Source organism: Eptatretus burgeri, chromosome 17 (assembly GCF_056783735.1).
Source record: "Eptatretus burgeri isolate ZD-2024b chromosome 17, Ebu_testis_v1, whole genome shotgun sequence".
Lineage (NCBI taxonomy): Eukaryota > Metazoa > Chordata > Myxini > Myxiniformes > Myxinidae > Eptatretus > Eptatretus burgeri.
The window spans coordinates 57,241,108-57,253,448 of NC_140977.1; the positions used below are offsets into that span (position 1 = coordinate 57,241,108).

General features: G+C 46.6%; 1 protein-coding gene across 1 annotated transcript in view; it reads right to left on the reverse strand.

Moving 5' to 3' along the window:
* The window catches only part of LOC147010205 (harmonin-like), a 67,578-nt gene that overhangs the window by 36,347 nt on the left and 18,890 nt on the right, over positions 1 to 12,341 (reverse strand). Inside the window, 3 exon segments of the mRNA XM_085861227.1 lie at positions 2,814 to 2,873; positions 4,177 to 4,261; positions 4,351 to 4,454. Coding sequence (XP_085717353.1) covers positions 2,814 to 2,873; positions 4,177 to 4,261; positions 4,351 to 4,454 — 249 coding nt within the window.

Genomic DNA, 12,341 nt, shown 5'->3' on the forward strand with positions numbered 1-12,341 from the left:
ATTTGTGGGAGGAGGAAGGGGAATGGTGGAAGTGGGAGGAGTGAGGGAATTGGTGGAGGTGTGAGAATGGAGAGGAAGGGGGTGGGATGGGAGTCTGGAAGGAAGGGGTGGGGTGTTCGGAGGCACGGGAGAGGGTGGGAGGAAGGAGGGGAAGGGGTGGGGTGGGGAGAATCCGGCATTTCCCGGCAACACCGGGTACCTTTGCTCGTGTTAAATAGAATACACCTCAAAATAGTTGAAAGCAGGCTAAAGTAAGAATTTCACTAAATTGTATTTTAGTGATTTTATGACTGTCTGTATTACCAGCTGGGCTTCGTTATTCATGGTGGTTTGAACTCTTTCAGCCCAGAACCTCTCTGATGGGTCCATATAAATAAACAGATGTTTGGTAGTGCAGAATTTAATATGGATACAAACAAACACGACATAATGGTGACCGAAGCTTTTCGTGCTGCACTCTTCAGGGTAAAAATCGCAGCAAGTGAAGAAGAAAGTGAAGGCGTGTGCTTTATACGCAGGTCTCAATAAGGAATACGCTGATTGGTTCAACCGTAATGACGTCACGGTTAATCCGAACGCCCATTGGTCGGCTCATCATCTTCACCTCGAGTTCCCATTGGCTGGAGCAGAGTTCGTCGATGATTGACGTTTGCAACCACATCCTGGAGAGAGGGGGGATGGGTTTCCCCAAAGGTCCATTCATCATTTGTTGCCGTACTTCCCTTGATCTTTCCATGCTGCACACAAGGAGAATATCCCTCGAAGACCGATACTGTCCATGGTGCGATCAGCACAACATGAACTTGCCAAGTGGTTGGGAGAGGTACTGCAACCAGTATTGGATTCACTTTCTCATTTCGTGGTTAAGGATTCCTTCACATTTGCAGAATCAATTGGAGCTAAAACACCGACAAGTGAGGACAACATCATGGCATCCTTTGATATTAAAAGCTTGTTCACGAATCTACCATTGACGGAGACGATTGAGATATGCCCACGTTTGCTGAATCACACCGATCTGGAACAACCGATGATCTCGGAACACGTCTTCGTGTAATTAATGAACACAGCAACAAGGGAGGTGGAATTCAGTTTTAACAACATGATGTATGTTCAAACGGACGGTGTGGACATGGGTTCTCCATTAGGCCCAGATCTTGTAAATGTCTTTGTAGGCTACCATGAAATGCAGAAACTGACTGGTCGGCAAGGAGTCGATTCCCCCATCGAACACTATCGGTATGTTGATGACATTTTTGCTTTGTTTGAATCTCGGACGGCATGTGACAATTTCCAGGCGTGGCTCAACACTCTCCATCCAGCGCTGAAGTTTACCACGGAGCTGGAATCGTCAAACACGTTACCGTTTTTGGACGTGTTGGTTGATACATCCAACCTTGGTTTCACAACATCCGTCTACCGGAAGCCGACTTTCACAGGGAAGTATACTCGCTGGGACTCCTACAGCTCCACGAGAAACAAAATTGCCTTGATCAATATCCTGATTAACAGAGCACAGAGGATTTGTTCACCTTGTAATCTTCCTGTTGAAATTGACAAAATCATGAATATACTCGGTGAGAATGGTTATCCTGAGCATATAGTTAAGAGATAGACACACAAGTTTCTTAACACGACAAAAGATCGGAAGGTTGGTCCGGACAAATGTCTAGTCTATATCAGGATGCCCTGGAAAGGGTAATCATCACAAGGGTTTGAAGTACAAATCAAACATATTGTGTCCAACACGTTTCTGGCTGTGCAACCCCGAGTAATCTTTACCTCTCGCCGTTTGCTGACGTCAGTCAACAAGGATGTGCTACCCACCTCACAAACCAGCAATGTTATTTAGGAGTTTTAGTGCCGATGTGAAGCTCGGTACATGGGCCGCACAACACTAAGATTGGCCGATCGGATCAAACAACACGTCCCCTTGGCGATTCGAAGAAATATTGTGAGGGTGAGAACACAACCAGTGCGAGCATGGAGAAATATCCAGCAACCACCGACCACTGCACCTGCTTCATCTGCCATTGCACAGCACCTGGCTGCCAACCCTATCTGTGCAGACCAGTACAATGCAAATATGTTCAGGATGTTGAGCCGAGGTCGGAGCTCGTGTCATTTACGTATGTTGGAAGCAACCTTCATCCTTACCACCGATCCATTATTATGTCATCAAAAGGAATTTGTACGATCTCTGTGTCTCTTTCAGCATGGAAAGATCAAGGGAAGTACGGTAACAAATGGTGAATGGAACTTCGGGGAAACCCATCCCCCCTCTCTCCAGGATGCGGTTGCAAATGTCAATCATCGACGAACTCTGCTCCAGCCAATGGGAGCTCGAGGTGAAGATGATGAGCCGACCAATGTGCGTTCGGATTAACCGTGACGTCATTACGGTTGAACCAATCAGCGTATTCCTTATTGAGACCTGCGTATAAAGCACGCGCCTTCACTTCCTCCTTCACTTGCTGCGATTTTTACCCTGAAGAGTGCAGCACGAAAAGCTTCGGTCACCATTATGTCGTGTTTGTTTGGGTCCATATAAGTAGATCGACCGAAGCCAGGTCCACACACAGTCAGTCAATCCGGCAATGCAACTTCACTTTCAAACTCTCTACCTAAAGATCACAGCTTTACCTCTCAACAATAAAGGTTATAATATAATCATATATATATATATATATATATATATATATATATATATATATATATATATATATATATATATACATACATACACACATCTTAAACACAACATGAACTCATCAGGGAGAAAGGTCATTCGGGTTGAAAGACTTGTAACTCACCTCAACGTGTTCGATGTTGCTGAAATCGACCCCATTGACTTCTATTATCTGATCCCCTACCTGAAAGAAAAACATCAAGATTAAAATAATGGTTTGTTGCTTTAACCAAACAGAATGTGAATGCATATCATTTACTATCTAGTGACGAGGTCCAATGTTTGTTCTTCCCATCTGAGCACATGCCCGATGATGCTGGGATCCCAGGTTTTAATCCTGTACACCTTGTCGTGTTTATTTGTCCATCGTCTCCTAATGTCCTTGTTACTCAGGTAATGGTACACCGAAGCGTCCTCGCGGTTCTTTTGTTTCTCAACAAGATCGAGACTTATGGAAGAGCGAACTGACGGACTAAAGGGGAAGGACAGACTGAAGAGTGCAGACAGAGGAGAAGCTAGAATAGGATTTGAAAACATGGACACTTTTATCTGGGCCCATCGCCTATGAAGAGTCGAGGATGGATAGAACTCTCTCGACCTTCTCGGATGTGAAAAGCAGAGTCGAGAAATCGGTCGATATGACGAGACAAGATTGAGATAGAGCAGGACGGATTGGGTAGATGGGATTTGAAGGCAAATACCAAGTTAAGACATTTAGTATTATCTATAGCAGGGCTTGCGGTGATGCCGTTGGGGTGGGTGAGGAGATGGAAGGGGATCACACGCCACAGATGGACTTGCAAGGTGCCACCATGACTTTGTTGATGAAGATTGGTTGGAAAGCTCATCCTTGAGGTTAGTAAGATATTTTCTACATTGTCTGTGGATGGACACACACTTGCTGTGAGCCTTAGAGTGACCTAAGGTTGCCCTTCGTCAAGTTAGCCGTCCATGCTGAGAAAGCAAGCCCCTTGGCCGCGACTGCATCGCCACAGGAATCAGTGTACGAGGTCTAATGTCTTTCAATTCATGGAAATAGACACAAACATCTCCTCAACTCTCTATAATAGATGTAAAAGTACAATGATATATCCTATTGTCCTTGCAAATCAGGTAAAGGTACACCAACATCTTTACGGTGGTTGGCTTAACATCATAAAGTCCTGAGTTCTCTGCAATGTCAAAATAATACCAGGTGGGTTGATAATACCAGGTGGGTTGATTCAGCCTGTCATCCTTCGAGGATGGCAAAATGAGTACCAGCTCAGGGAAAAGGTGAGCTATTAGAGTATCCTGCGGAGGAAGTCTGCAATTCAGGGATGAAGGTGGCCTTCTGTGCCACAGGCAGAGAGCTTGGCAAGCAAAGGGGATGCCAGAACTGTCGAGTACCGGTGATATGTCCAGAGAGCTGTCTTCTGTACTACAATGGGATTATTATTTTAAAAGCTTGACCAAAAGGTAAACAACGACCCTTGTAGGCCTCTGACCTCAAGCCCGACCTCCTCGGATACGGATCCTGGCTTAACATGGCTCACATAGACTCCGGGTTTCTGATGGGGTCCACTCGTCACACTGAAAGTACAGAACGGTGATATAACATGAGAAAAACAACAATAACAACAATAAAAACACATTATAATTGACACTCTTACTGAAATTACCTGCAGCCAAGACCCCGTGTACCGACCAAGCTGATGAAGAATTTTCGTTCCTTGAGCAAGGAATCTCGGCCACCCTGATGGCCGGGTCCACTTCGGGAGCCTTCCTAAACAACAAGGATCCGAGATGGGGTGACATTGCTTGGAAGTTGAAGATCTACAGGTAATGTTGATGGGTAAGACAATCAAACTAGAGTTAGACTACAAAAAGTATCACCAGCTGCAAAATGCAGCTTCTTCCGCTTAAAGGGTCGCTGACATGGAAAATGACCCCCCCCCCCCAACTCTCCCGTTTAAACAAGAACAACTCTGGGAGCTGGAACCAAATACATAAAAATGGGGAAAACGACAATAATCACTCATTTTCCACCAGAACCACACACGACCTCATCTCTCCACACCCCTCTATTCCGAGTATCCTCTCTCCGCATGTACACATTTGTCATGTTCCCCTCCAATGACTCCTTTAATTGTGGCCTGTTCCCTTTTCCTCCTGCCAACTACGTCCATGTCAGGGTAAGAAAAGTCATCTCCCCCATTGTGACGTAGTGGACGAATGATGTGGAAGTTGAGTCCAGAAGCGGGAAAAAAAGAGGAACAAATGAGTGTAGGTGAGCAGTGATTCTGAATTTAGGTAGTTTTATCAGAAGGTGGTTGATGGTGGACCAAGTGTACCCTGCAGAAAACTGGGGGAGGGACACAGCATGGAAAGAGCAGAGAGTGCAATACCAGAAAGGAGACGGAAAAGACAGAGAGACCACCGACCTATCTGCGATGGCAAAGGAAAAGGCCTATAGACTCAGCTTCGTCGCAAGAGATTCCAATAATCTTGAAAGTCTTGGTTTTTCATGGTGTCAAGCTGAGAAAAGTGTGAGGAAGGGGAGCCAGCCCAGGGTGGAGAGTCGTACTTCATCAAGCCGTGAATGAAGGCATTGTAGGTGGATCGTTCAGGTGTGCTAAGGGAGGACTTTGTATGATGGAGGATGCCCAGTTGGTGTCAGGCTTTGGAGGCCAACTTTGAAATGTGGTGTGCCTAAGAAAGATCATGGCTGTTAGTGAGACCCAGGAGTTTGAATGACTGAAGTTCCTCAAGAGGATTGTTAAGAAAGTAGATGTGAGGGTTCACCAGACAGTTCTTTTGGAGAGAGATAGTGAGAGTGTGACATTTGTCAGAATTGAAAGACATATTCCAAGTGTTTAAACATCTTGTGTTTTTTTTCAGTCTGAAGAGAGGGAAGAGGCTGCAGCCTGCCTGTCTGAAGGATGAGGGATGTCACGGCAGAGGGTGGAGTCAAGCAACGACCAACTATGTCAAGGGTGGAGTCAAGATCGACCGATACCTGGTCTTACAATTGATTTGTGAACCTCCTTCCCTGAACCATAACAGTACTCAAGGAAATTATTTCCACACGTAGGGTCAGATCAGGTATGGAAGCATGCTCCGGAGCAGTGCGTCGCTGCATCCATTTTCCACCGGTACTCCAGGAGCGTCCTTCTGGCCATCCCCCAGGCAGTTGCCTGGCCCATCCCCATCTCCTTGAGATGTTGATCAACCTGCTGCAGCCACGAGGCATATGGTCGGCCCATTGGCCTCCTCCACTCACGAGGCTCCCTCGCTGAAAGAATCTGGTGAGCAGGATCAGCATCAGAAAAACGAGCCAGATGTCCATGCAGCTGCAGGTGATGCTCACGGACTATACTGGTAACAAATCTCATTTGAGTCTCTCTCAGCAATCGCTTGTTGGACACAAGGTCCGACCAGCGATAGCCAAGGATTCTCCGAACATACCTGGTACCAAAGGAATTAAGTCTCCATCTCAGATCCCTTGTCAGAGTCCAAGTCTCGCATCCATAGAGCAAGACTGTAAGCACCAAGGACATGAAGACTCGGACTTTTGTCCTCCCTCACAGGTACCGGCAAAGCCACACCCCATGATCCAGTGAATCCATGACTCCCCAGGCCCGACCCAGACGTCTCTTGACCTCTGACTCACAGCCAGCAGAGACATGAATATCACTGCCAAAGTAAGCGAATCTCTCCGTGACCTCAACATCCTCACCACAAACAGACACAGACAGGACAGCAGCATCCAAGATGTCATTGAAAGCCTGGATCTTAGTTTTGACCCAGGAAACCCGTAATCCCAGCGGCTCCGACTCCTCATTCAGCACCTCGAGGGCCCCCAAAAGAATATCTAAAGTCTCCGTAAAGATAACTGCATCATCTGCGAAATCAAGGTCAGAGATCTTGCCATTCCCAAACGATGCACCGCAGCTTGATCTCTCCGACATCCTCCCTTGAATCCAGTCCATATAAGTACTGAAAAGTGTGGGGGACAGTACACACCCCTTACGAACTCCAGTTTCAACTGGAAATGAAACAGAAATGGAACCACCACACCTCAAAGCACTCTCAGTACCAGAGTATAGTTCAGACATCAGATCGATCAGTTTTGGTGGCACCCCACGAAGACCAAGAATCCTCCAGAGGGCATCCCGATTCACTGAATCGAACGCTGTACAGAGATCAACATGGACATTGTAGAGGTGGATTTGCTCTTTTTGTAATTTTGTAATTAATCTGATTGAATATAGGCGTTAATAAGAACTGTAATCTCATTTAATCTCACTATCCACCGAATACATCACTTGTCACATGATTAAACATCAATTAATTTACTTCTATTTGATTTGTAATCCCAATGAACACGTACTCTGACTGATGCGTGTAAATGCCACGGAATACTAAACAGCTCCAGCAAGACTACGAGCAGGAAAAATGTTTGCTTTCCCGAGGCTGGAAGACAGGACAGAATGGGATATCTTTACATTGTTTATTTTCAGCTATATGCACTCAACTTTGTTACTCCTTTTTGTAACCTTGAGAGTTGTTTGTGCTCTATTCTGATTGGCCGAGCTTAGGTCAGTTCCAGGCCACACTTGCCTAACCACCCGATATGTTCTCCTCCCATCCTGTTTCTATGGGAACCCTTTCTCTTCTTCTATGGGGACCAGGCACACTCAGCTTTATTTAATTCAATATCTATGGGAAAGTTCAAGCTGTTTCTCTTCTATCCTGTGTTTCTCCCAGCTACCCCTCCACCCATCCTTGCTCCAGTATAAGAGGGAGTGCTTTGGGATCCTCGTTAGTGACGTTCATTGAATGCTATGCCATGTTCTTCCTCAGTAAATAAGTAATTAAAGATTCTCCTTTGTAATCCTGAGTGGAAATAGAGTTCTTTTCCACCACAAATGCGATCAGCCCCTGCCGAAACTCTTGTCTGCATTCGGTGAGGACCCCAAGAGCAAGGATACGGTCAACCGTTGACCTCTTTGGTGTGAAGCCTGACTGTTCTGGATGCTGGTGTTCAAGCAGATGGTGGTGAACCCTATCAAGAATTATCCGAGCAAAGACTTTGCCCGGCACTGAGAGCAGCGTCATCCCTCGGAAGTTGTTGCAGTCCTGGCGATCACCCTTCCCTTTCCAGAGAGGAACAACAAGCCCCCTCTTCCAGTCAGTTGGGAAGATGCCTGTGTTCCAGGCAAAGCACAGAACTGCATGCAACGACACGAGTACAGCATTTCCACCAGCCTTGAGAAGTTCAGCATGGATGCCACAGATCCCTGGAGCTTCACACCATTTCAACCGGTTCATCGCAGTCTGTGTTTCCACAAGCGAAGGTGGATCACAGTTGATTGGAGGGTCAGCAATAGGGATAGTGACACTCCTGATATCCAACTCAACAGCTGGTGGATCAGCCTGGTAAAGCCATTCAAATAACCGGCCCAGCGGGCCTTCACTTCGGACTCCTCCGTCAAGAGCCTACCACCCTCTGCTCGAAGAGCGGGACAGAGGGATGGGCTTGGATGAAAGCAATGTGCAAATTCCCCTGTAAGCAGGACGAGAATCACTTGACCACAGGTGATGCTCGACCCCCTCACAGATTCCTCACACATAGGCCTCCTTGTCCACCTTTAGCGCACGTACAGTTTTATGCCTCAGCTCCCTGAACAGCTCAGCTCTGCCATTCAGCCTGGCCCTGCGATTCTGGTCAAAGGTATCCAGTGTCCCTTGAGAGACAAAATTCTTCGTCGGCTGTCAGTGAGTTCCAAGGCATCCAAGGGCAACATCAAGGACGGTGGTCTTGAAGGCGCTCCACAACTTTTCTGGATTCCCCAACGCACCCAGACCCCTCAAATCCCCACTCAGCCTGTTCACATACTCCTGAGCTACCCTTTTATCCCTGAGCTTGCCAACATCCAGCCTAGGCTGGGATGGTACCATTCTCCTGAATTTAAGGTGCAACTTTAGAGTTGCTACAACAAGCCTGTGGTCAGTACTGAAGAACAAAGCACTCCGGTAGACCCTGCAGTTCTGGATCATCCTCCAGCGACCATCAACGAGGAAATGGTCAATCTCCTTTGCCACACCACCAGCATTGGAATACCAAGTCCAGCGATGAGCCTGTGGGCGCTGAAACCATGAACCAGCCACCCTAAGTCCATGACTTCTTGCAAAGTCAAGGAACTTCGTGCTATTCTGGTTCATAGTTCCTGACTCATGGGGACCAACACACGTCTCATAACCATCCCTATCAGTTCCAGTCGATGCATTGAAATCGCCCAAGACAAGAAGTGTATCTCGTCTGGGGCACTGATCAACCTTCACGTTTGTCCTTCATCCTTCCTCGAATGTGTCCTTCACGGTGAGATCACTCGCCTCAGTCGGAGCATATACAGAGACCAGGGAAATGACACCTAAGGAGTGACGAATCCTGAGTCTCACAATACGCTTGTTGACCGGTGTTACCTCAATTATCATTGGTCAGGTTATTGGACACAGCTACAGCAACTCCTTGGGCATGGTAACCATTCGTGTGGCCAGACCAATACTTGGTGTAACCACCCGCCATGATCTCACCACTTTCTGGGCTCTGAACCTCAGAGAGTTCTGCAATCCCGATGTCCAAACGCTTGAGCTCAGATGATAACAGAGACAGGTGATCATCCTTTCTTAAGGATAGGACATTCCAGGCACCACCCGAAGGGACCGCCTCAGGTTAACCCAAGGAGACCGCCGTCTGGTGGACGACACCTCAGCACCACTCCGACACACTCTCCCGCAATCTCACCCGGGAAGTTTACCCCGTGCTTTTTCTCTGATCATCAAGGAATAGGGGTCCCAAAGGCTTTACCCCAATCCCGTCATCCGGTGAGCTGCCATGCGAAGGGCAGCAGCAAAAGAGGTACTCCCACGGAGTGCGTTTTCCGTTTTCTTTGTGTTTGTGGGTTTTGTGGAATGAAGTGTTTTACGGTGGCCGGAGTGCAAATCCTGCCACCAACCTCCTAATAAGAAGTAACCCAACTGCAGTAGGACGTCCGCAGACACAGTTGGGCACTAGATATGGACGGCCATTGGCTCACAAGGAGCTCCTCCGCCCTTTGACAGGTTTTGTTTTTAATCCTGCTGGATGTCCATATCCAAACACCGTCCTCATCAGGAAACCTGGTGGGGGGAGACTGTCTAGTCGCCGACAACCCGACCATGGAACAGGTTAGTACAGGTTGACATGGTACCTGTAGCAAGTCACAGATCTAATCTGGCTTGACCTGACACAATCTAGCCTGACCCACGTAGCCTCGTCGACATATTCAAAATATAATCCAGTCCAATTCGCAATGGTTAAAATCACCAAGTATTAACTTAGGCAGTCTTTGATGAATCCTCCATACATTGGACGGCGCCACAAGTCACACCGGCTGCCTCGTTGGCATCAGCATCCTGGTACAATGTGCACAACAATTGTGTTAAATTATCTTGACACGTAATAAGGTCTGAAGGACACACAAAGTAGTTCAATGTTCCATTTGCAGATCATTGCCCTACTTTGAAGTTATCGCACCAACGTCCGTTAACGTACATGCACACTCCACCCCGGTGGATTCTACTCCTTTTTTTTTTGTACGAGTGATCAAGCCGAATCAAGGAAAATCCATTGATATCAACGGTTTTGTTGGGACTGCCCAGAGGTGACCGTGTTTTTGTGAAACCTAGAACGCTGGAGCTTTGAAAATCATCGGGACGTCTGGCATGAGCTCAGATTTCATCCACGTTGTCCCTTATGGATCGGCCATTTCCAAGAGTGAGGCTTGGATGAGGGGGTCCGTTTCCTGTCCTGCTGACCCATTGTTTGACCCTCGCACGCTTGACCTGCCGTCGTCGAGGCACGGCGGACCCGGTGTTGACGCACCTCACGCAAACAACCCGTGGGATATACGTTCAATCAGTTCCAAAAATTCCAACCGCGGGGTATACTGGTGTGCGGGTTATACGGTGTTTCACCAACACAGCACGCAACATACTTGGTGGAATGATTTAAAAATGAACAACCTGTAGGGTAATGATACATTTCGAATGGATGAGCACCGTGGTTTCCGGTCACACTGATAGCGGAAACCATGCGGGTTTTCAACACATCGGTGCAGCCAACTTTCATTGTTACAACAACAACCCTCTCAAGGAATTAATTTTAACGTCAATTGGTTATTTACCGCCGTTGTGTTTGAAATGATCCGTTCGTTGGCCCTTGGCATCAAAGCCGTGCGGCTGCTGGAAATATGGAGTTCGCGTATCTTCCGGTCACGTGGAGAGGAACGATAGCTTGCGGGGCTTACACGTGTGCGGGTTATACGTGCCTGAAATTTTCCGACAGCACTTTTTGACTCAGGTGCGAGGTACACCGCGGGTGGGTTATTTGTGGGGAAATACGGTAACAGTCCGCGCACGCAGATGAAAAAAAGTGGGATGAAACAATTGGTTCACCGTCCGCCTATCTGTCTGTCTGTCTGTCTGTCTACAAACATCAGTTTACGATCGAGGAACAACTTCATCTCGATAGAATGTTATATTTTAAAACACGAATTGGAACATGAATCGGAACACGAACCTGTAGTTTTAGAGTACTTTGGCTCTTAATTTGTCCCGAGCATCCTGTACGTGTGCAGAGAGGAGTGACATCATTGTTTTACTCTATCTGTCTGTCTGGCAGTCAAACAAAATTGAAAATCACGAGTGCGTGCCCGTACGTGCAAAAAAAAAAAACTTTCAAACCGCATGCCAGAAACAACAACCACACAGGCCGTTCCTTTGCTCTCGCGTGCCCGTACGTGCATGTTTATCTCTATAATTTTTCGAGAAAATCGAGAAAGAAATCGAGAAAGTACAGAAATCGACAAAGAAAGAATACAGTAAGTTGAGAAATGGAGAAAAAAAAATCGAGAAAGAATACAGTAAGTCGTCACTATCCAGAAGTCCGTATGTTGTAACCTCTCTTCCCCACGCCTACGCAGCACCGTGTCCTGTCATTGGTTTGGTAAATAAATGGCCATAACTTGGGAACCACTTGGGAAACAGCTGAAACGGATGAAGAACGATATCAAACCTTGAAAAGGCACATACTCAGGTCCCCAGCATCAATTGTGACATCATATCAAACGAAGAAGAAGAATCGTGATGTCAATTGTGACGTCATAGCACAGTGTTCTGTCATTGGTTTGGTAAATAAATGACCATAACTTGGGAACCACTTGTCCGATTAATATCAAACTTTGAAAAGGCACATCCTCAGGTCCCCAGAAATATACCTGGCAAGTCTCCATTAGATCAGACCAGTGGTTGTCGATAAACAGCGGTCACAGTCACACAGACAGACAGACACACAGTGATTGCTGGAATTATAGATAGATTACAGACAGGAAACATAGTTTTTAAAGATGTCATAAAGGACACAAACAACAGGCATGAATAACTCATGTAACGTGTTAAACAAGGTGGTGTAAAAGATGCTGCATCAACAGCGGTAAACTTCCCAAATTTTTTTTCGACAACTTTTAAAATTTCCATTATTATTATTATATAGAACACAAAATCACCTTTTTGGCACTTTCAAAACCTTTCCGTTGAGCAGGACTCGGACAAAATATTCATGCCCTGA